The sequence below is a fragment of the Madurella fahalii genome (genome assembly GCF_045866475.1).
Source record: "Madurella fahalii IFM 68171 DNA, scaffold_4, whole genome shotgun sequence".
Lineage (NCBI taxonomy): Eukaryota > Fungi > Ascomycota > Sordariomycetes > Sordariales > Madurella > Madurella fahalii.
This window is the reverse complement of record NW_027263974.1, coordinates 3,600,484-3,622,370: the sequence shown is the minus strand read 5'-3', so window position 1 is coordinate 3,622,370 and position 21,887 is coordinate 3,600,484. Positions and strand designations below refer to the sequence as shown.

Below are 21,887 nucleotides of genomic sequence, written 5' to 3'. Positions count from 1 at the left end.
TGCGGGCGTCCCTGTTTCGTGTGCTGGTCTCTTGACATTCATTGAGTTCGCCAGGAATCACCCTACGCTACGGATTGCCGCCGTAATTACCAACCAAAAGGTTGATCATGGCCGCACTCCGAGTCTAAGCCTCGTTGAAACACAATGTTAGGTGGACGCCACGTCGCAGCTCTCCTCCCAGCTAAGGCAACTGCTCTTGGCCGCGAATCGGGGTCACTTTCTGCTTCAATCCAGCACCCAATGCTGTGAGGAGCGCGAATCTGGCGTGTGGATGATCGTTGTTTCACCGGAGACTACCATGCCCTCTGGCTTCTCCACGCGCGAGATGAGTGGAGAACGGACAGCTACCCAAGTATGGGAGGCCAAGACCACAAGTAGTCTCGCGCAATTGTGCCAACTGTTGGCTAAGCGTATGGTGTGAGATCTTGCCTGCGGTGGCATTCGGCGCGAGGGAACACTCCTTCGTCCCGATTCAGCCTCATGCAGCATCTATCACTCACATATTATCACTGTCTCCGGTTTCCATGTTCCGTCTGACCAAGTGATGCCCGGCATCTTGACAGCTCAATGCCGCAAAATGATGATGGTAGTAACCGATATTCTGTGCCGCCGTGATGACTGGTTGAAAGGGCCAAATGGACAGGGGCCGAATCGACAATACTAATCTTCAGACCGATAGTGTAGGTGTGGACTCGCTGATGTCTAGAGAATATGATATTGATGGGATGCTCGGCGACAAAACCACCGGTGTCGGAGGACTGGGCAGACATAGACGGAGTTCTGGGGCGTTCGTTGACCACTGTGCCACCCGAGTGGCCGTTTAGGGGGGACGCTTCTCCACGGGAGGAGGAATCCGGGGGAAGCGGCCCGTGTGGGATCGCCGGTCCAAAAATTGTGGCCGGCTGCCCCGCCCTTGCCGACGCCGCGTACGCCGCACAGTCTCATAGTGGTCCAGCGAGCATGAACCCGTTGTTCAGATCGCGTCGAACAGACGGCACAGGCAACGGCGTAAGCACTATATTTCAAGGTACGCCGGGTTTGCGGGGTATAACTGCTAGCACTCACGTTTCCGAATGCCATTTCAGGCTGTTAATAACAACCGGATTAAGGGCATCCTGAGCTCACTCCTTGCCGCCCGGCAAACTAGCGGGGGCTATCGCAAACGCCGTCATGGTGCTATTCAAAGACGCCGGGCTTGTCCCTATTCCGTGACAACGACGACAGTCCCCTGTTTCCCTCGCCCTTTACCTTCCCGGTTTGATGCACGCAACACACATTTGCAATATCCGACCATGTCGCAGGAACCGAGGACTCCCGGCGTCTACGGACCCGGCACCTACACTGACCGCAGGTTCACGCCGGTCCCGCAGGAATCGGAGCGCATCTTCCGCCTCCTCGTGTCACAGACGCCGGGCTTCAGCCATGATGAAGCGCTGCTCTCCAAGGTCCGGTTTGACGGCGAGAACTACCCTGTCATTCCAGGTCCCATCAAGGCCGTCCCGGTTGCGGCAGCGTTGCATGCGATGGCGGGCGTCGTCGCCGACGAAATCCTAGCGCTCCGCGGCCTCGAAGACAAGGGTCGGAGGGTCACCATTAACACAACGCATACGGCCCTATGGTTAGCCACCGTCGGCCTCGTCTATTTGGGAGGTGAAAGCCTCGCATCTCTGGCACAGCAAAACAAGCTCAAATCTCTTCTCCCGGACTGGGAGCACGGCTGGCACTCCACCCCGCTTAAGCTGCGCGGGACCGGCATCTACCGGACTAAAAAGCCGAACAGCTGGTACTGCTTACACGGCTCGCTCGATATCCCGCCCATGCTCCGCAACTTCGGTATGAACCCCGACGACCCAAGCATCGATACCCACGCGAAAGCCGCTGCGTACATCACTAGTCACACCATAAACTACACCCCGGAGGAACTCGAACTCACCAACATCATCACCGGGCAATGCGGCACAATCTGCTTCACACCTGCCGCATGGTACGTCGAACCTGAGGTGCTTCCCACCCCTTACGGCTGTTTCGGGAACCCAGCGATAAAGATACGTCTCCTGAGACAGAGCGGTTGCCCCCGGAACCCCATCCCAAAACCATCCGAAAAGGAAAACATATAACTAACATTGCTGTGCAGGTCCGCCAGTGCCATGGGCCAAGCCGCTGCCTCGCACCCGCTCATCGACGTGCTCCCCCAACCAGCCCATTCCATCCCCTTACCACCGACCCCCTTCCCCTCGTTCCCAGCCGGCGACAACCGGCCCCTCGCAGGGATCAAGGTCCTCTCCGTGACGCGGATCATCGCGGGTCCGCAGATCACCACCCAGCTCGCCGCGCTGGGCGCCTCGGTGATCCGCGTGTCGGGGCCGCACCTCGCCGACGTCAACACGCTGCAGCTGACGCTGACGGCGGGCCAGCGCACCGTCGCCCTGGACCTGCGCGTTGACGCGGACCGCGCCCGGGTGCACGCGCTCCTCGCCGAGGCCGACGTCTTCGTGCAGGGCTTCCGCCCGGGCCGCCTCGCGCGCTTCGGCCTCGCCCGCGACGACGTCCTCGCCGCCGCCGCCCGCCGCCGCCGGGGCGTCGTCTACGTCGACGAGTCGTGCTTCGGCCGCGACGGCCCCTACGCCGCCCGCCCCGGCTGGCAGCAGATCGCCGACTGCGCCGCGGGCGCCGCCTACGTCGTGGGCCGCGCCCAGGGCCTGCACGACCAGGGCGACGAGTGCGTCCTGCCGGCCCTGCCCGTGAGCGACATGACGTGCGGGGTGGTCGGCGCGGTCGGGGCGATGATGGCGTTGAGGGAGCGGGCGGTCCGGGGCGGCAGCTGGGTGGTGAGCGCCTCGCTGGTGAGGGGGAACATGTTTGCTCTCGAGGAAGAGGTCGGGTTGTATAGCCCCGAGGTCGTCAAGGAGTGTCAGGAGAGGTTTGGGTGGGGCGAGATGAGAGCGGAGCATCACGTGCTAGATTTGCTGATGACGGTGTGGAAGGGGTGGGTGGGGAACGAGCTTATGGCGGGCTATCTCAGGGAGGACGGGGGGTGGTTTCAGAGCTGGGAGAAGAGTGTGTTTGGGGATGGGTTGAAGCTGAGCATATTGAGGCCGGTGATGAGATTCGTAAGGGAGGACGGGGGAGAGCAGAGGGGAGTTACACCGGAGTGGAAGTCCCCTAGTGTGCCGTATGGGTGGGAGAGGAAGGAGGATGTGGGGTTTGACTAAAAGGCTGCAACTGTCCCTGAGTCGATATGGGACAGGTTTGTTTTATTACCTATTATTTGTGGCCTGGTGTATGCCACACACCTCTTGAGGATAGTCTCCACTTCCTTTCCCTAATGCGAACCCCGACAAACCCAAACCGCAGTGTTCTTCATTCGGGCAACCCAGACCCAAGCTCGACCCTGGCAGAATCACTCCTTCCCATGCCCCCCTTGCCGTTCGTTAACTCCCACTCCACTAGTCTGTACGGATCATGCTCTCCCCCCCTCGAAGCAAAATCAAAGATCCTATAATCAGCTTTGTCAAACCACCTCCCAGCAACCGCGGTCCTCAAAAATCCCGAATGTGATACCATAATGATAACGTCCTCGGCCCGGCTGTATAAGTCGGCCAATGCTGATTGCGCCCTGTCCAGGACAGCATGCTTCCGGAAATGATATCGTGCCCCCGCCGGTGAGGTCTTGTCCGGATATACCGGGTCCAGGCGGGCAAAGTCTATCTCGGGGAACTCGGCAGCGAGTTCGGAAACCGGGGTGCCCGTGTCGCAGGGTTTGGAATAATTTTCTGTTCATATCCGGTTAGGACACTGCGCAGCTTGCGATCCAGTATGCGCCGGCCAAGGCAGCTTAATTACCTACCCTGCCATCGGGCATCCGGCTCAATCTTCACCCCTTCTTCCACCAGCCAGTCCAAGGCGAGTAGGCAAGTTTGGATGGCGCGCCGCATGGGGCTGACTACGATAAGTTGCACCTTGCGATCTGGTGGTAAGTGCGTCATGAGGTGCTCGCGGAGCTCGGCGGCCTGCTTACGTCCGCGATCGGAGAGGCTTGGATCTGGGAGGATGTGGCTGGCTTCTATTTGGGAAGTTTAGTGCGTGTGATTTTGACTATATATGCGGTCTTTCGAGCGGCTTACTGTCCAGGTTGTGGAGGGCTTCAGCATGCCGGATGAGGATGAGTGTAGGCGGTATTGCGAGGGTTCTTTGGAGACTTGAATATTGCCTTGATGGCGATTCTGAGCCCCGGTAATGCCCTTCAGTATTAGGAAGCGTTCCTGTGGTGTTGTTACTTCAGGTGGCCCTTCGCAGATTTCGGTTGGCGTAGCGTTGTGGAGATCGCGGTAGATGGTGGCAAACGATGCGCGAAGATAGAGAATTCAAAGTGGAGTATCTTATGTAGGCTAATATGTGCTGCCTCTCTTCCGCTTAGCGTATCTGATCTTATGTTTCTGAGCTGAGAATTATCTAGCCGTACTTCGTGAAGAGATGGAAAACTGCCGCAGAAGCAAGCGTGAAAAGAGAGAAGCTAAACCTTGATTCATGCTTAGCTACGTTTCCCATGTGTACTACGAAGCATCAGAATTAAAACAACTCTACGGAAATAAACCTTGTTTGCAAATTTCTACCGCCAAATTTAACACCTCGTCACCCAAGTCGAGAACGTCTATCGCCCCCTGAGACAATTGCAATGCCACCTATGCCCGAACTAAATTCCACCCCACACCACTGGCGGACGGGCCATGAACGGCGTAGTGAACCTCCTGGTGAAATTGGTCTCGGATCGCCGAGTGCAGTTTGCTTCTGCTTGGCTGAGAATCTCGGGCTGCTGAGGATGCTAATGGTCAAACTGGAGTGCTGAACGTACTGATTGTAGCTTGGAAATATGGTTAAGGTACCAAAGAGAGAGTCGGGGGGGACCTAATAGGCAGAGTTGTTAATCTCTTGTTGGTGTTGCTATATACAACAGCGGCCGGTTTTAAGGACCTCAGATAGCCTTTTATGTTTATGCAAGAACATCAGAATCTCCTCTTATACGCCGTGCAAAACTAAGTCGGTACTAGCAACCTCAGCTCGGGGACTCCGATCACCAATACCACCTCTTCCAGCTCAGTCCTTCCACCTCGACCTGGTGCCCCTCCCCAACCGCCGCGACCCCGACGTATCCAATCTCCTTCCGGGGCATCACGTCCCCGACCCTCACCCGCATGTTCCTCAGCACCCGCGCCCTCTCCGCCCCGCTCATGGCCGAGCCCCCCGGCGGCAGCGGCACCCAGGGGTTCTCCCTCGTCAGCGAGCTCGCAAAGTCGAAGATCTCGGGCGCGGGCGACGCCGCCAGGCGCGGCAGGCACAGCCCCAGCAGCGCGAACACCTGCAGGACCACCGTGGCCGCCACGAAGACGCCCGTCCACGGCCGGCTGATGCGGTACACCCTCTGCGTCGTGACGAGGGTCGCGGGTGTCGAGATCAGGCGCGGCTCGTCCGCCCCGACCGCCGAGGCTGCGTCTCCGATCGGCGGGTGCTCCGCATCGGCGGAGGCGGAGGCGGAGGCGGAGGAGGAGGAGGAGGAGGAGGAGGAGGGACGCTGTGTCACGTCCGTGTCGGTCCCGTTGTTGGGGTCGAGAGAGGCCAGGTAGAAGGTGTTGAAGGCCGTGGTGAGGCGGCGCGAAAACTGCTCGTCCGAGACGCCGGTCCAGTCGCGCAGCTGGCGGTACCGCAGGGGGAACTCCTCGCCCATGATGAAGTTGTCCGTCGGGGAGAAGGTGTACGCGTCGCCGTTCCGGGCGGCGAGCGGGAAGTCCATAAGGGCGTTGGCGATGGCGGGACTTGCTATCGTCCAGGGGGGCCGGTTGTCAGGCTCGTTCCGCCGGGAGAGGGACCGCCGGATGCGCGTCACGCCGCAGCCGACGGGATGCACGCAGCTAATGGCCATCTCGAGGGCGACGTGCTTGGCGGTGCAGCTGAAGAGGGTGTACCGCTGGCTGCGGTCGGTGTTCCGCGAGCCGTAGTAGATGTGGAGGTAGTTTGTTGGGAGCGTCCGATTCCAGCGCGGGAGATCCGAGGTGACGAAGAAGCTTGATTGAACTGTGAACCGGTCCTGCTGGGGTAATGAACCGCCGATGAAGGAAAAACTCCTCGCGACATCGGGTATGTAGCTCGAATTTGGTAAAAGAGAAAGTGTGTCTTCCCGGGAGATGTCGCTGCGGAATAGGGAGCACCCAAAATCGATATACGAGACCTCCGCCAAGAAGTTGTAGCTCTTGCCTACAGAGAGCTCTTCCAACCCTTGAACCTTGATGCCTATCAACGAAGCATAGTCATCGTCGGACATTCCGGTCTGATTGACTTCTTGCCATGCTCCGTCAATCTGGTTAGTTGTCCGCAGGCGCGGTATTTTTGGCCTCAGCCATAGGTCCGCTCCTGCCTGCTTCTGTGCCCTTGAAGCTGAAAGACTCGCAGAATACAGCGTACTAACTGTAACAAAGTCCTTAGATGCCATGTTGGCGCTGTGGAAGACGGACAGGGTATCAGTAGATGAGTAGTACGCCGTTGTGACGGAATCGGTGACTTCTTCAGTTGCGTAGAGGAGGCGAGAAGAGCTCTGCCCGCCAATAGGCGACAAAGCCCAGGTAAGCAGGATGGGAAGACCGATAAGTGTATGTGACCGAACGCTGACTATGCGATGAAGTGTGCCGGCAAGACTTTGACTCCCCAGTATCTGCTCCAAAGCTCCGATCGTGATCCCCTTGGGTCCAGTAGCACGCCATAGCGCCAGGGTCCGGTAAAAGCGACTCGCCACTGCGGCAAAAATGATGGGGTATATCGACGGTCCAAGCCGGGTAGCCTCTACAATAGACTCTCCAAACTCCGATATCTGGCGTCCCTCGAGACAAACAGCCAAACCGGCCAAGGCTGCGTACATGCTCAGCAGGTCGAAGGGGGGAAAGCTCATTGGGAGTCGGCACTTACCGAAGAAGGCCACCGGGAGCAGCGCCAGGATCACATCACCAGCGAGCGTCGTCGCCCATATCCAGCTCTTGGTCTGGATTTTCCGTGGCGTTGTAGGCCAGCCGGCGATTGACCCGAGGGTAGTTGCATTGGCGGTGTTTTCCGTTCGTGAGACAAATGACTTCCCCGAGGTTGACTCGGATGTTGCCTCCATATTCGGACTGGCAGCGTCTTTGAGCACTCGCGCTGGGACAAACATTGTCCTTGGCCTCCTTCTTCGCCGGCGGCTGCTACTTAGGAACGAAGGAACACGTCGCGCTGCAAAATTAAACGCGGATGCCGGCAATCGCCAGGTGGCAAAGCGCGTCGGAATCCGAATCGTATCAAGTATAGCCCAAAGTCCGAGCTATTCGTTTGAGACCCCTGTTGCCATCTTCCCGAAGCATTCGTGCACCTTGAAGAGACGTGCGGCATACTGAGAAGCCGAGGCAGAAGTTACGAAAGCAACACCACCTCCACACTAGGACAAGTTTGTGTTTCTTATTTGGAGTTGTTTGAACGATCGACCATGGGTTTTGCTGCTGCCTTGAGGTCTAATGGCGATGCTGGGGCGCATTGCCGTCCACGTATTGGGCCACTGCCACGCCGCGATCGGCCCGGTCCTTACGCTGCTGTGCCTTGTGAACGCCACGACAGCCCCACCTTTGAGCTCTCTCCCCAGGCGGAGTTGCAGGGGCCAAGTCGACGGCTGTCTGTACGATCCGTATGACAATGTGATTCTCGTCTTCTTCTCATCTCTTACCGCAGGCAGAACCGCTGCAACTCAATCGTGTACTCGTTGTCTTGCGCATTGAATGCCGGGCATTGGTCAAAGAGCTCACCGTGCATTAGACCAGCGACATAGGCCTCCCCGACCAGCAGGAACGCACCGGTACAACCATCAGGGCGAATGACGAACGGCACGCCTGCGCCGGCAAATACCACAACGACGTCCCCGGGCTTCATGGACGGAGGATCGAAGCCGAGCCACCCGCCCGCCATAACGAAAGCGCAACGTCCGTTGGCTACTCGGACCATGGTGAGGCCGGTGATAATCTTGTCCTTTAGTATGGCAGAAGGTTCATCCTTTTCACCTCCATGTTCGTCTGTCTCATACTCGGTTGGCGGTTCAGGCCGGAGTAGTTGCTGTACAACCTCGGCAGCGTTCTTGCCAGCCGCATTCAGGAGAAGTTCAAGTACCCGTTCATTGGCTTGAGGATGCGCTGGTACCTGGTCTTCAGTAGTATTGCGGTCGTAATCGACTAGGTAATCACTGATAAAGGCCCGCCAGAGGACATCGCGGAACGGTTTGCGGATGTTGTATTCCCAAGGAATTCGTTCCGGCCTGTGCGATTCCACTGCCTGGGTGATAGAATCTCGACTATCTTCTCTTATCCAAAGGCTAGAGTCTGCGTCAAGAGTGGGATCTGGCCGTCAGCGAACAAGAATCGAACTTCCCGTTGGTTTTTGTTCTACCTTCGGAAATTCCAGAGGTATGCGAGGAGAGATGGGCTCATTGCACGACTCTAACGCGAGTTCATCCTGGCCTTTTTTTAATTTAGGCTGGGGCCAACCTCTTGGCAAGGCCGACAGTTACCACAAAACCTAGCACCTCTAGAGAAGACAGTGACGCAGGTGCAAACATCGACACGTTCTGAGACCCGTTCCCGGAAGCTGGTGTCAACATGAGCCACCTCGTCAATGGGGATGCCGAAGAGCACGAGTCGCCGGTCACCTGGGAGATTATGCTTGTCGGGGAGATCTCGCGAAGCATTGTATAGGGATCAACGCCGGAGATTGGAGCGTGTTAGATTGACAGGACGCAACGGGCCCCGGAGTGGGCGGTCGAATCGGGTTAACCAACTTGGCCATATCGTGTCCAAAGTATCAGCGGGGATGCCGAGGCCGCCCATGTTGATAAAGGAATACCGCACCACATCTGCATAGACGTCTTCGACTTCCCTGCTGTAGTCGACACTGATCCGATCCCATGCGGCCTTGGGGGCGAGCGCGAGTACACCATACACCTTGTCGCGAGGGTTTGTCGCCAACGCCTGTGTTGTCTCCCACATGATGGTCTCAAGAGACATATCTCCTTCTTCCGTTCCTGCCTGCACCCGCTCCCGCAAATGTAGGACGGGCTGAATGTCAACCCGACGGGTCGCCGTTAGGAGCTCGTTTACCTGGCCGCGGAGGTCGGGAAACGCGGCTGTAACATGGGAATTATAAACGTGGCTCTTGAGAAACCAGTTGAGATAGCGCAATCCGAGACAGAAGCACTCCCAGCAAAGGCTGAAATCACCGCAAAGCACCAAAGGGGCTGCCCGTGGTAGTGATACCTCTTGAAGAATCCAGCCCGTTGGAACCAAGACCGTACGGCGATCCCTGCAAGACCTCCAAGCAGGTCTCTAATCGAGTTACCCGTGGGTATGCGGTCGGCCAATGCCTGCATCGTCGCGACGCTCGGATCTCCAATGGCCATGGCCTCCTCCTCTCCTCCGCGGGCCGCCAGGTCCCCCATGACAGTCATTGCAAGACCGTCAACCGCGCTCGCAGCGCCCAGCCAGACAATGACACTTGAGGCGCCGGTGTAGATATCCGACATGAGCGGGACCTGTGTGTTCTTCTCCGTGGTGTCCTCCTGGTTGATGCAGATCAGGTCAATCCACAGCGTGACAGAAGACGTGGCGCAAAAGCGGCGCCGGATGGTGTGCAACGCAAGGTGAAGGCTATCGGAGATGGGAAAGTTGCAGCCGTTGACCGAGATGGTTTGACCGGCTCCTGGGGATGCCCACGCATATGATAGCGCTGTGAAGTCTGGCTCGCTGTGGAGCGACAGGGCAAAGAGCTCACCGCGGAGATTCGAGTCATCTTCGCCCGGTAGTAGCTTTAAAAACCGAGTTTGCTTCACCCGATGGTCAAGGGGGATGGAGATATAGAGGGCTCTGCGGTCAATCGCGCTGGCGCTGGTTGCCAGAGAGTCAGTTGACGGCATGGCGCGATGCTGTTGCCAGGCTGAGAGTATGGTATTGGGACGAAGGGCTGATTGGAATTGGATGCAACAGAGGGGTACATGGTTTGCTTTCTCCAGGGATTGGGAAACTGGAGGTACGTCGTCGATCAGGAGAAACCTTTCTGGCGGAATGATTTCGATGAATCGATGCTGAGCACGGAGTGCTCCGTTAGTGCCAAATACGCTGATAAGAGTGGGCCCACCTTTCCTTCCCGTCCATCTTGTCCTTTTTCTCCGGTCGTCCACCACAACCCTATATCTCCAGGTGGGAGTCGTCAATTCCCAAGCTGTGTAAACACGGTCATTGTTTCAAGAGTTGGAGAGAGAAAGGACCAAAAGATATCACCGATTTGATCGAGGAGCTACCTGGTTGTGAAATTGACATGAAGCATCTAATCCGCCGGTGCAGGTCCCCCGCTCGGTATAGTGTACCCGCAGTTTGGTTTTTCCTCGCAGTATGTCATGGTGTGTATAAACCTTAACTTTCCCCCCTCAACTCTGAACTTGTGGCTGTCCGGCGCATTCCCAATGCTCCCAAATTCCAACAGTAAGCTAGCCACACCCACCGTCTCATCGATAACATAGCGCCTGTTGGGCATGTCGTACGACTGGATCACCCCGACATTGCAGCTGTCTGTCGGCAAGCCGCGCCCCGTGTATGCGCCACCCTCGAGCCGGGCGCACGGCGTGCCCCATGGGACCACTACGCTGGCGTTCTTGAAGACGTCGAGGTAAGCATCAGCCGCTGCTTTGATCACCTCGCGGCTGTCTCGCTTGTCGAGGGGTATCTCGCCCCAGTCTTCGCCCAGCGCGTAGTAGAGAGTACCGGTGGCGTTAAACAACCAGTCACCTGGTGTTGTGACGATGCGGTCGATCTTGGAGACTTTGCCCTCAACGACCCAGACTTGCGCACCGATGACACGGGGCCTCTCAGGGTCTGTAGAAACGAGATCCGTAAAGAAGGCACACTGAGTCAAGTCGAAGATGCTCGAGGTGCGGTCGATACGAACTGGCTGCCCTGTGAGTGTGCTGTTGAGCGTCCAGTCGGCCACGATCTTGCCGTTCTCGACGTAGGAGGCGTTGGTAGATAGAACGGGTTCGAGCCAAGTTAGGTTGCCGGTACTCTGCGCCGCAAGGTAACGGTCTGTAGCTTCGCGGAGGAGTGACCGGTTGCACCCTTGCGCGGCTGCTGGATGAATCATCAGGCAGAAGCCCAATGCAAAGATGCCCAGCTCCCAAAACATGATTCCTACTTGCGTTCAATGGGCAATCGCGATGCTGATCAAAGAGCAAGTAGTGTCAACCCGCATCGGGGCGGTGGAAGCGACATAAGGAGAAATGAAAATGTTATTGACGAGCCTCTTTAACTACCGGCATGTATAATATAGCCGGATGTGGCCGGCAAGCGGAGATCAGAATCCCCTGAAATGAGCCAGGCCAATCTCCAACTACAATGCTCGGCTATATGGCGGACCGGTGACGTTTTTTAACTTTTGAAAGCGGAGCGTACCGGTGACCTTCGGATTGATGGTTACGCTGGCGAATTGAGATAAACGGAACTGCAGTGGAAGAACTGGTGGTTAAGTATCTTCAAAGATAATGTAGGGGTGTGTACATAAGTGGAAGGGGGCCGAGAACCGGTTGTTCTATGCGCATACGTCTTTGAGAATTTCGATAAACATTTTTCTCATATCACAGAAAATATGGCGCAGTCATCGATAATGGAGCGTGCGAAATCGCCGAAAACGTCTGCAGTTTGCCCTTTTCGAGGCTTGCATGTGTGGTCCGGGTTGTAATCATCGGCGAGTGGCTCGGCCTCATGAAAAGCCGGATGGACCCGGGCTCTCGAGAAGAGTACCTTAACAGGCCCAGTTGACTAACGGTACATTGCTCCAGACACCGTAATTTCGCCCGAGGCTTCAACCAATCTGTGGACTGTCGCTGCAGCGCCCGCAAGAACCGCGTCACTGAACAGTTTGCCCCGCCACGTAGAGGCCGTCCAGGAGCCAAAGGCAAGGTAACAGACCGACATGGAGAAAGATCTATTTAGGTTGGTAGTCGAAAAGTGGGTATAACAAGGTGGAACGGGTTGTCACTAATTAGGCTTTTAGGTAACCCTAGTGAGGACTACGTGCTCAGCACGTGGAGGTGCGGGTTGACTTGACTGAGACCGCCATCCAACCTGCGCCACACGGCCACAGCCCAGTGGCTCCGCTTGTGCACAGACCCTTGGTTTTAACTGTCCAATCCTCAGGAAATCCGATTGTCCAACCATCGTGCATCAACTTCGCTCATCAGCGTGGGAGTGCAGGCACTGTGTCCATCTCTGGATTCCCCCGGTGTCGAGAGGCTGCCTCTTTGAATTTCTGTTTACCGAAATCATAAGGTCCATCAGCCCATGGCCAAGTTCCCGCCAACGGCCAAGCAAATCGAAGAAGGCTTGAAGGCCTTCATTGACTCCATCGACCCAGATGCTGTCTGCAAGTTAGCTTCCCTGCATAATTCGTCCAAAGCCTGCCGGATATTTCGAGACCCTGCGAATGGTAGCTATAACGTCTGTTACTTCGTCGAGTTTGAGGACGGTACCAAGTGGGTTGTGAGGATTCCATTGGAGCCCTACATCTCCAATATCTGGGACAAGGTCCAGAGCGAAGTTGCTACAATCCGGTGAGTTGGTCTTGATATTTGACCTCGCCGTCCGACCGGCTCTAACCAAGCAGTAGCTACCTCCAAACTAAGACCACAATACCCCTACCCCGTATCCACGCCTTCGGCCGTGGTGGGATCGTCGACGAAAAGAACCCTATTGGACATGCCTACATTATCCAGAGCTATATCCCCGGCCAATCGCTAGATATCCTAGCTTTCAGGAGGAAGGGCCCAACACAGAGGAAATACTTCTACTCGCAGCTTGTCGACATCTTCGCTCAATTATGCCAGCAAGAATTCCCCTACGCAGGTTCCTTGATGCCAGACCCCGATGGCGGGACAATTCCTCTTGTTGGTCCCTTGCTCTCTATACAACTAAACGAGCTGCAGCTCCAAAACTGCGAATTATCCATCCAGCCGGCCAGGTTCGCTTCCGCCACCGACTTTGCCTTCCATCAGTACCACCTGCTAGATCAGAATTATAAACTCCCGGCCTACAAGCTATCTCGAGAGGTTGCAGAGCTCGAAATATTTGGGTTGGCGGACCTGAAGAAGAGGCTATCTAGCTATGTCGACAATCGTCTCCCCTTCGTACTGGCCCATACCGATCTTCGTCCGTCCAATATCATAGTTGACGAGAGCCTGCGGATCCAAGGCATTATCGATTGGGAATGGGCAAGTACGGTGCCTCGGCAGTTCTTCCTGCCGCCTACATGGCTTGCAGGACTTCCTCCGGACAGGGTGTCAGGAGTGGAATACCAGATCGAATACCGCTGGTTTCGCGACGCCCTTCGAGCAGGCACATCTGAGTCTTGCCGTCAGCTTGCTTCCGAGTGGGACCGGAAGCTCCCGACGCGAATCGACTTGCCCTTAGCCGTCACGCTCAGACATCATAGCTGTTTCGTCAACGCATACTATAGGGGCGTCTTTCCCAAGTTTTACAAAGGCTCTCGGGAGTACGAAGTCAACAAATTCTTCGAGTGCGATGGGGAGGACGGGGAATTCTCCCTTGACCTTCAACAACGATTGAGGGACTCGGAACGGTTCACTCATCATATGGAGGAGAACGGGCTCGCTCCGAGCCAGCGGTGTAGAGAAAGCCAAGAACTCAGGGAGCCGCCTATTTCCGATTCAGGCGGCATTATTGCTCCTCTAGACGCTGCTTGTCCTCCAGGAGCTTCTCAAGGTCGTCTAGTGACACGTTATCAAGATCCCCTTCTAGTTTCTCAAGCTCACTTCTTCCCACAGCTCAAGTTCCTCTTCCGCCTCCTCTATCTCTTTATTGATCTTTGGAATCTTTTCCTGAGCCTTGGTAACCGATTCGTCGATATCGGTCGTTTCGCCCCCGCCTCTCCTCTCCCTCGACCGAGAGGCGCTTTACGATATCATATTCAGGAGACCTGGGTTGACCTTCGCGACGAGATCACTTTGCGTCTCTAACTCGCCCTTCAACTTCTCGATCGACCCCTTCTTCTCTTCGATTACCTTCTTCTTCTCCTTGCACGCCGTTATCGCCTCGATCTTAGCGTCGATCTCCATAATCTCTTTCAGTCTATCTTCAAAGGTTGTCATTGTGGTGAGGGATGGTTTAGTCTATAGATGTCGTCAGACCTCGGGACAATGTCTAGGATATTGAATCGTGTCTCGCAAAAGCTACGCGGTGTAGAGGAGGTTCTCATAGAAGTGCGCTGCAGGTAGCAGTCGTGGGGTCGCTGCCATCGCACGGAGCAATGTCTAGCGATCAGGCTGTATAATAATGTTCTACCCCGCTTTCCTAAGATCACTGCATGGGAGTGCTTTAGTCGTAGTGGTGTGAAGCGGCTGGTGCCAGGCGGGCCGGACAGAACCTCCACACCGGATCGACATTGGCAACGCAGCATTCCACTGCCACAGCAATATAGCCATGCCTTCCTCATGTGAAAGTGGTGCAAACCTCTGCGCAAACATCAGCACTAGGAAGTAAATCTCGCAGACTGTATTCCGTATTCGTTGCCCTATAGGACAACCCGGCGCCTAATCACATGCGGCAATCGTTTCTATTCTCTATAACGGATGGAGAGTGTGCTGTTGTGCTCAGAAATGCAAGAGTAGAGGGGTGCCTGTGTTTCCCTTCCGAAGTCTACTCCGCCGTATCAGGCGATGCAAGCTCGCCAAAGCCCAAAATGCCTTCAGGGATCGCTCACTTCTTCGTACACTATTAACAGTGCAAAGCTCTCAATTTTCCTACAACTCCACGCGAGAGCAGCTCATGGCGATACCTCGGAGAAACACGTTTCTCCGGTCCTCTCCTAATAAAGTTGAGGAACTAACGTTAGAGGCATAGGCACTGCACTTAAATATACCCAATATCCGCCACCTTGAGGGTCAGCGCGTTATTCGTACCGTTAATGGGTCCGCCGAGCGGAATATTGATTTAATTATCCCTTGCTTGGTGACAGCATGATTGATCAAGTTGCGCTCCATATTAATTAGTAAGGAAGAGCCGCTCACAAATTTTGAAAGGAGGCATAAGGCATCAACATAGATACATCACATTTTCTAGATGCGGAAGCCGACCAAACGCATGTTCCCACCTATGTTTTCAGACAAGCCAGAACCAGAACCTTTCCCATGCATTGCGAGGAATCTGCGGAGGCCAGAGTCCGTCCTGAGCATCGAGAGCCGCCTTGCCAGAGAAGAGGTTCGCCTCAGAAGACGCCTTCCATGTCGTACGCTTCAAAATTTTCCAGACGACGAAGAGGAAAAAGAAAATCGGGACGCCAATGTACGAGGCCAGGAAATCTACCCAAAGATTAGCATCTGTGGCAGCGCAGCACAGTATTGTCGTACGGGAGCCGACAAACGGAGATTTGCATACCTGTAACATCCCAGTTGCCATGGATAAACACGCTAAAGCCGTTGAATACGATGATGACGGCAAAGAAGATCAGGGCGAACCACGCTGTGTACGGCTGGAAAGGGCTCTTGAAGACGAGCGTGTCGCGATCAACACCCTGCGCCTTGAGCGCATAGTAGAACTTGATGTAGGTTACGCAGATGGAGCACCAGGTGAACAGCCCGGCAATCGTTGTGATGTTTTGGAACCACAGGAACGCCTCGGCCGCGCCGCCCTGGGTGTCAACCGAGAGGTAAGTCAGCAGGCATATGACCGACGTGGTCACGAGAGCCCAGTACGGGATTCCGGCCTTGCTGCAAGTGAGGAGGACGCGGGGGGCCTGCCGGTTCTGGGCGAGGGCGTAGAGGTACCGCGAGCCGGTGTATAGAAAGGCGTTGGCGGACGAGGTGGCTGACGAGAGGACGACGGCGTTGATGATGGATGGAAGTACCGTGATGCCAGCGTTCTGGATACCAATAACCCAGGGCGAGCGAGCAGCTCCTGGCGCACCGCTCTCCTGGGCCGACAAGAGATGCGGGTCGCTGGAAGACACCAGGACGCCAATGGCTAGTGAACCGAGAACGTAAAAGAACAGAATCCGCCAGAACACCCGGCGGACAGCCTTGGGGATGTTTTTGCGCGGGTTCTCGGCCTCTCCGGCTGCCACCGCGACCATCTCGACTCCGGTGTAGGAAAAGGCCGCATTGACAAGGGTCGCGAAGAAGCCGAGGAATCTACCCAGGTCCCCGGTCGTTTGGTACTCCTTCATCGCGCCCGGATCCTGCCAGAAGTAGAAGCCGAGGCGTACGCCACGCGGATTGCCGCCAAGGTCTACAATAAAGGCCATGATGAGCAGCCCGATGATGGTGATGATTTTGATGGACGCGAAACAAAACTCAGCCTCGCCGTAGATGGCAACGGCAAAAATGTTGAGGAAGATGATGAATGCCAGTAAGATGCTAATCCAGACGGCGACGTTGACGTCTTGTGCGCCCTGCCAATACCCGATAATGACTGCCGAGGCCGAGATTTCAGCGCAGATGGTGATGGCAGACGCGTACCAATTGTTCCAACCGACCGCGAAGCCAAGCGCCTCGTCGACGTAACGGGCGCAATACTGCGGGATGGCGCCCGGCAGCGGAAGCCACGTCGCCATCTCGCCGAGGCTCTGCATCATGGCGAAAATGGCAATGCCGGTCAAAGTGTACCCGAGGAGAAGGGACAACGGGCCGGCCCTAGTAAGAGCGCTGCCGATTCCCAGAAAGAGGCCGATCCCGATGGTTCCGCCCAGCGCTATGAACTGAATGTGGCGCGACTTTAACCTGAAGCCGTGCCGGTTAGCGAGAGACTGGTACACTGGCCGGCGCGATGCCCGTCCGGTCTCACCCTCGGTTGACATATCCGTATCGCTCGACAGCCGCGCTGCCGAGGACGGCTACGCCCTCTTCGAATCTGTCGGACTTGGGGTCATCGATGCTCTGATGGACGGGGTTGGGACCCTTCTCAGAGTCTGTCGAAATATCTTGCGCCATCTTGTGCCGTGGTGCCGAAGGATCCCCGGAAGCTCCAAAACAAAGACGGCTTGGGTTGGAATGGAACGAGTCTAGGAGTTGACGGGTGCAACACAACTACATAGCGACGATGGGGAGCTGCAAACTTTTGAGCACATTCACATTTTAAGATCGGGTTCCCAGGGGGGCGAATATATGCGGCATCCCTCGGCGAAACATGCACCCACGGTAGCATCGCCGTCGAGGTACCCCTCACCCACTCGAGGCTGCTTTGTAGGGATTCTCCAAGAGCCATGGTGGCACAACGTTAGCGGGCAGTAATCTGCTCCTAAAATAAGACATGAACGGAATCTGTAGAGATAACCTGGTCTGCAATGCATGTCACATCAATAGCACCCATCATCCGGCCCGGGCAACACACTGCACAGATCCACGAGGGCTCGGCTGCTTGCGGCCGGGGATTGTTCCGCATCTCACGTTGTGCGCCTATATTCCACCGTCCGGATGGCGACAACGAGGCCACAATGTATTGTCTTACATTCACACGGAGCAGTATTAGACCGATTTGTCCAGCCGTCCGCCCATTTGTAGGACCAAGCTGCACATCAGCTCCGCTCCCGCACCGGCACATAGTTTACACCCAAGAGATCGTCCCTTAATTAGCCTGCCGTCCCCGTCTCCCCGCAAATCAACCCACGCCTCCCGTCGCAGCCCTCGAGACTCATGATTGGCTACAAGTCCGCTTCGCCACGTCGGCCCAAATCCGTAACTGGGTTCTGGACCGCTAACCAGGCGATACATGCTCGCCAAGTTTGTACATGCGCACTTGTACCTCCCCCATGGCGAATCAGGCTTTAGCTCGAGTACCATGGTCGCATCAGTAGGTCTCAGCTGGTTTAGCACCTTCCAGATTCACTATGTTGATCACATCCATTGCGACTCTATCTTTAGGCCACACCATGATACATGAGCCTCTGCGGAGAGGGTTGATTATCTTTGCTAACTATCAGCAATTGGCAAGACGAGTTCATCAGCGACAAGTTGAGCGATACGCACTTTGGCCTCTACAGTACCGTTGCCAAGATCAGTTCGTAGTTACATGCCAGGGACAAAAATATCGTGCGTGTACCGGTTCTTGTTTGAGCTTGCATCAATCCGGCTCTTCAACAGCTTCCAGCGTCTGCCCACCCCTCAGCCGAGCAGCCCTCGGTGTCGCCCCAAATTAAGGTTAGGTAGTTTCCAAAGCCCAAACGTAAGCTTTTCCCGTCCATATCCATACTTTGTACATTATTACACATGAGTAGTGGTTGAAAAAAGCGTTCCTTGCATTGCTTAGTCCGTCCCTACTAGTCATTCCTACTACCGATATCCCAGATTCCTCATGCCATGCTCCCTAGACAGCGGGTATTCCCTATATGCGGGTCTAGACACCCAGCACCCTACTGTCAAGATACCTAGTATTTGCCAGAGGCTTGACCCGACGAGCAATGCCAACCGCGCTTATGATCCGCCCGCGATGTTTTCGATGCATGCCGCCATCTCGGCGTCTGAGGCTTGCAACACTGAGAGCGGAGGATCTGTCAGGGACTTGCAGGACAAAACCTGCGTATGTAGTGACCGGCATGGCAAGCGCAAATCGAGTGTCCGATATCCGCTGCTGTTGATAGTACGCTTCTTAATAGAAATTTCCCTCGTTGACCGACGGACCATCTTCGGGTAGAAGCAACATAGGTACCTTACCTACAACTACATTGTATGATTACCAAATGTTTCTAAACGAAAGGGGATTGCGGGTTCTTGCAGGTAGCTCTCAGAGCGCCGTTCGTCCCCTTGTCAAGAGGGAGCTGACGCACGGGCGGCCGTACACTGACACGACTTACACAACCGACTGCCTGAGGGAACTGAATTACCGAGCGTCAGGGGGCACCATGGGGTGGGGTTCAGGTTTACTAGCACGAGCCGCATTCACGTGAAAGGTCCATGAACCGTGTGTTTGGGGCGGGACGGAATCATGACCCGGCTATGAGGAAGCAAAGAAAAGAGTACCTTATGGGACGAGGATGTCTGCGACATCTTGGAGGAGAAATGCGAAGCTGTGATACGATGTAATGTTGCAAACTCGGCGGAAGGACTAAGAAGGGGTCGTACCCAGACCCCAACGGGGGTCGCCAGAAGGTCTAAATCGGATTCGGAATGACGATCACTCTGCTGCCTACACTAGTAGGTACCTTACACGACCTTCATCATTACATCATGTGATTATTATATACATGTTCGTTGCCTACCAAGAGGCAAAGCTATAAATCGCCCAAAAGCTAACCGGGTACCAAGTTGTTGCAACCTATTCCTAACTAATTATCAATAGTTCCCAACGGCTCCACGGGGCTCATGCAAACGATCAAAGGCAAGTTTAAACATAATAGTCGTCATTGTAACCGTTCCGAAGCCCGAAAATGCAATCACCAATGCCCGACCTAAAACGCCGACCAGTCCCAATTCCCTCAGCGCGCCTGCAACTTGAACAAAACAAGAATACAATGTCCCCGCGGATCGTCTGAGAACAACTCCCCGAAAGCAGGAGTGTCAAGATCGACCGCACACCCCCAAAAGTACCTTGACGTTCCTTGCTTGACATTGGCAAGGTAGGTTAGTGAAAGGGAATGCGAACCGCTGAATCGGAAGAAGATAAGGGATGCATCACTCGGGAGCCCACAATCTGCGGTAGCCACAGGCTGATAGACCGCCCCTTCTTTCCATTCCATCCCAGCACAACTTACCGTGTCGTCCCCACTGCCTCCATAACCGCCCCTGCCTTGATTAAAGAGCAGCCTTTTCGTCAGACGCCAGGCCTCGACTCATCGGCCGTCCAACAACTCCCCCACCCCCCATGCGGATACCTAGGTAGGTGATTCCTTTTCGCGCAGCCCCTCATCTCCTAACCCGCCCCAAACCCCGAAGCTATTAACTACTAGACCCGCCCTTTACCCTTCCCATTGCCATTGCCCGACACGAAGCCAGCGAGGGCGCTCGGCGGGGCGGCGGGGCCGAGGCCGGCGAGGCCGTCGGCGTCGACGCCGTAGCGCACGCGCAGGGCCGCCAGCTCGTGCGGGAGGTACGTCTTGGCCGCGTCGGTCCCGGCCTGCTCGCGCAGCCAGGCCGTCTGGGCGCTCTTGAGCAGCTCGCCGAGCCCGGCCCCGCGCATGACGGGGATGGCGAGCCGCGCGTGCAGCCGCGCGCTGCCCGCCGCCGCCAGCGCGACCACCGCCAGCGATGCCGCCGGCAGCACCGCGAGTAGGTGCGCCCGCCCCGGCGACAGCTTCCTGCTCAGCACCGTGCAGCGGAGCGTGGCCCCCCCCTCGGCTCCGGGTTGGTTGGCGTCACCGCTGGGCGGGTTGGTGGTGGTGGAGGTTGCTTGCGCGAGCGCGCCGATGGAGAGGTGGATGAATTCCTCGAGCCCCGGGATCGTCCAGGTGTTGCTGTCGGTGCTGCCGGCCGAGGGAGGCACCGAGGTCGTCAAGGCCACTGGTCGGTTGGTCGAGCTCGAGTTGGTAAACATGGGCTGCGTGCCGTCGACGCTGGGACTTGCCATGAGGGGGGCGACGGTGAACCAGAGTAGGAGCTCGTTGATGCGAGTTTGACGGGAGGCGGCGGGGCTGACGGCGAGATTGGATGTCGATGAGAGGACGGGGAGGTCTAGACCCTCGTTGTCCGCTGGGGCGTGGCCGTCAAACCCCACGGAGAGGACGTCGTCCCGGGCTTCGATCTCCACGTCACACGCTATAGCGGATGCGCCGGTTAAGCTCCCGAGGATTAGTGGGGTGGCGCTGCCGCCCTCAATCGTCCCGTTGAGCGCGGCAATCACCAAGGTCGTTCGTGTGAGCCGGTCGGAGACAAAGTCGAAGCCGTCCGCCCAAATAGTTAGCTGCTGTTGTGGACGGACCCAGACCTCCGCGCTGCTGTTCTTCTCTCCAGCTCGAGTCGAATTGTTGTTCGTACGCGTCATGTTGGTCAGGAATGCGTTCCACCAGACATTGTCCCTGTTTACCTGCCGTAGTTGGTGTGGACTACACGAGACGGATGTCTGGAATCTCACTGCCCTCGCCGTGAAGTTGCCCCTCTCGCTCAAGGCCTCCCGGTCAATGTACCAGTCCCTATATGCCGGCATGGGCTCGGACGCCGGGTCTGTGGCCCAAGCATCGTACTCGGCCACCATCCGGACAATTACGGATGTGGGTGGATTCGTTTGCGCATATAACTCGCCGATACCCGCGCCCGGGCTGTAGTTGCTATGGAGCTGGACAGGCTGCCAGGTCGGGGTATATGCGTGGCCGACGAGCGGAGGCGCAGCAAATGGGACCAGAGCCACTGTAAGGGCGCAGGCCAGCACGAACCCGGCAGCCAGTGACCTCACCGACATCAGCGCCGCAGGAGCTGACATGATGGACCCCCGGGTTGCCGACAGGTAGGCATTCAGTCCTCCGATGGTGAACGGCTGCTTGTGAAGCAGGGGCCAGACGGCCGTCTCGCAGAACCCCAATGCGGCGTATGCCAGCGCCACCAAGCCGATCATGTAGACCAGGGTAATGATTCCCTGGATCGTCCCGAGATTCTCAATGGTCCACTCATCAGCCGTGTGGCAAGCGTTCGCCCAAGACGGGCACTCGAGCATCTGCGTGCTCGTCACGCTGGTGTAGGCGATTGCGACGACCACAAATATGACGCCAGCACCCAGGGCGGCGGCAAGGGAAAGGTGAGTGGCCACAAAGGGCCACAACCCTAGTCGTCTCGGCGTCGGGTGGGCGCCAAGAACGAAGTCATGATCAGAAGCCAGTTGTCGCACATATCCGGGAGTCGGAGCGGTGGTCAT

The 21,887-nt window shown here is 56.4% G+C and overlaps 7 protein-coding genes across 7 annotated transcripts; 2 read left to right on the top strand and 5 right to left on the bottom strand.

Annotated features, from left to right (window-relative positions):
- Positions 1 to 1,292: 1,292 nt before the first annotated feature.
- MFIFM68171_08054 (uncharacterized protein) lies at positions 1,293 to 3,212 on the top strand (the record flags this gene model as incomplete). The annotated part of the gene is made up of 2 exons (XM_071063474.1): positions 1,293 to 1,984; positions 2,135 to 3,212. 2 exons carry the CDS (start codon positions 1,293 to 1,295, stop codon positions 3,210 to 3,212), a joined length of 1,770 nt encoding a protein of 589 aa, XP_070919575.1.
- A 1,859-nt stretch (positions 3,213 to 5,071) lies between these two features.
- Positions 5,072 to 7,192, bottom strand: MFIFM68171_08053 (uncharacterized protein; the record flags this gene model as incomplete). The annotated part of the gene is made up of 2 exons (XM_071063473.1): positions 5,072 to 6,897; positions 6,955 to 7,192. The coding sequence occupies 2 exons, from the start codon at positions 7,190 to 7,192 to the stop codon at positions 5,072 to 5,074; spliced, it is 2,064 nt and encodes a 687-aa protein (XP_070919574.1).
- A 539-nt stretch (positions 7,193 to 7,731) lies between these two features.
- MFIFM68171_08052 (uncharacterized protein) lies at positions 7,732 to 9,967 on the bottom strand (the record flags this gene model as incomplete). The annotated part of the gene is made up of 4 exons (XM_071063472.1): positions 7,732 to 8,330; positions 8,585 to 8,707; positions 8,837 to 9,181; positions 9,367 to 9,967. 4 exons carry the CDS (start codon positions 9,965 to 9,967, stop codon positions 7,732 to 7,734), a joined length of 1,668 nt encoding a protein of 555 aa, XP_070919573.1.
- A 410-nt stretch (positions 9,968 to 10,377) lies between these two features.
- MFIFM68171_08051 (uncharacterized protein) lies at positions 10,378 to 11,229 on the bottom strand (the record flags this gene model as incomplete). Its single annotated transcript, XM_071063471.1, has 1 exon — positions 10,378 to 11,229. One exon carries the CDS (start codon positions 11,227 to 11,229, stop codon positions 10,378 to 10,380), a length of 852 nt encoding a protein of 283 aa, XP_070919572.1.
- Positions 11,230 to 12,383: 1,154 nt separating this feature from the next.
- Positions 12,384 to 14,074, top strand: MFIFM68171_08050 (uncharacterized protein; the record flags this gene model as incomplete). The annotated part of the gene is made up of 2 exons (XM_071063470.1): positions 12,384 to 12,652; positions 12,706 to 14,074. 2 exons carry the CDS (start codon positions 12,384 to 12,386, stop codon positions 14,072 to 14,074), a joined length of 1,638 nt encoding a protein of 545 aa, XP_070919571.1.
- Positions 14,075 to 15,215: 1,141 nt separating this feature from the next.
- On the bottom strand, positions 15,216 to 17,041 carry MFIFM68171_08049 (Putative proline-specific permease put4; the record flags this gene model as incomplete). The annotated part of the gene is made up of 3 exons (XM_071063469.1): positions 15,216 to 15,415; positions 15,492 to 16,831; positions 16,896 to 17,041. The coding sequence occupies 3 exons, from the start codon at positions 17,039 to 17,041 to the stop codon at positions 15,216 to 15,218; spliced, it is 1,686 nt and encodes a 561-aa protein (XP_070919570.1).
- Positions 17,042 to 19,988: 2,947 nt separating this feature from the next.
- On the bottom strand, positions 19,989 to 21,887 carry MFIFM68171_08048 (Transmembrane protein; the record flags this gene model as incomplete). Its single annotated transcript, XM_071063468.1, has 1 exon — positions 19,989 to 21,887. The coding sequence occupies one exon, from the start codon at positions 21,885 to 21,887 to the stop codon at positions 19,989 to 19,991; it is 1,899 nt and encodes a 632-aa protein (XP_070919569.1).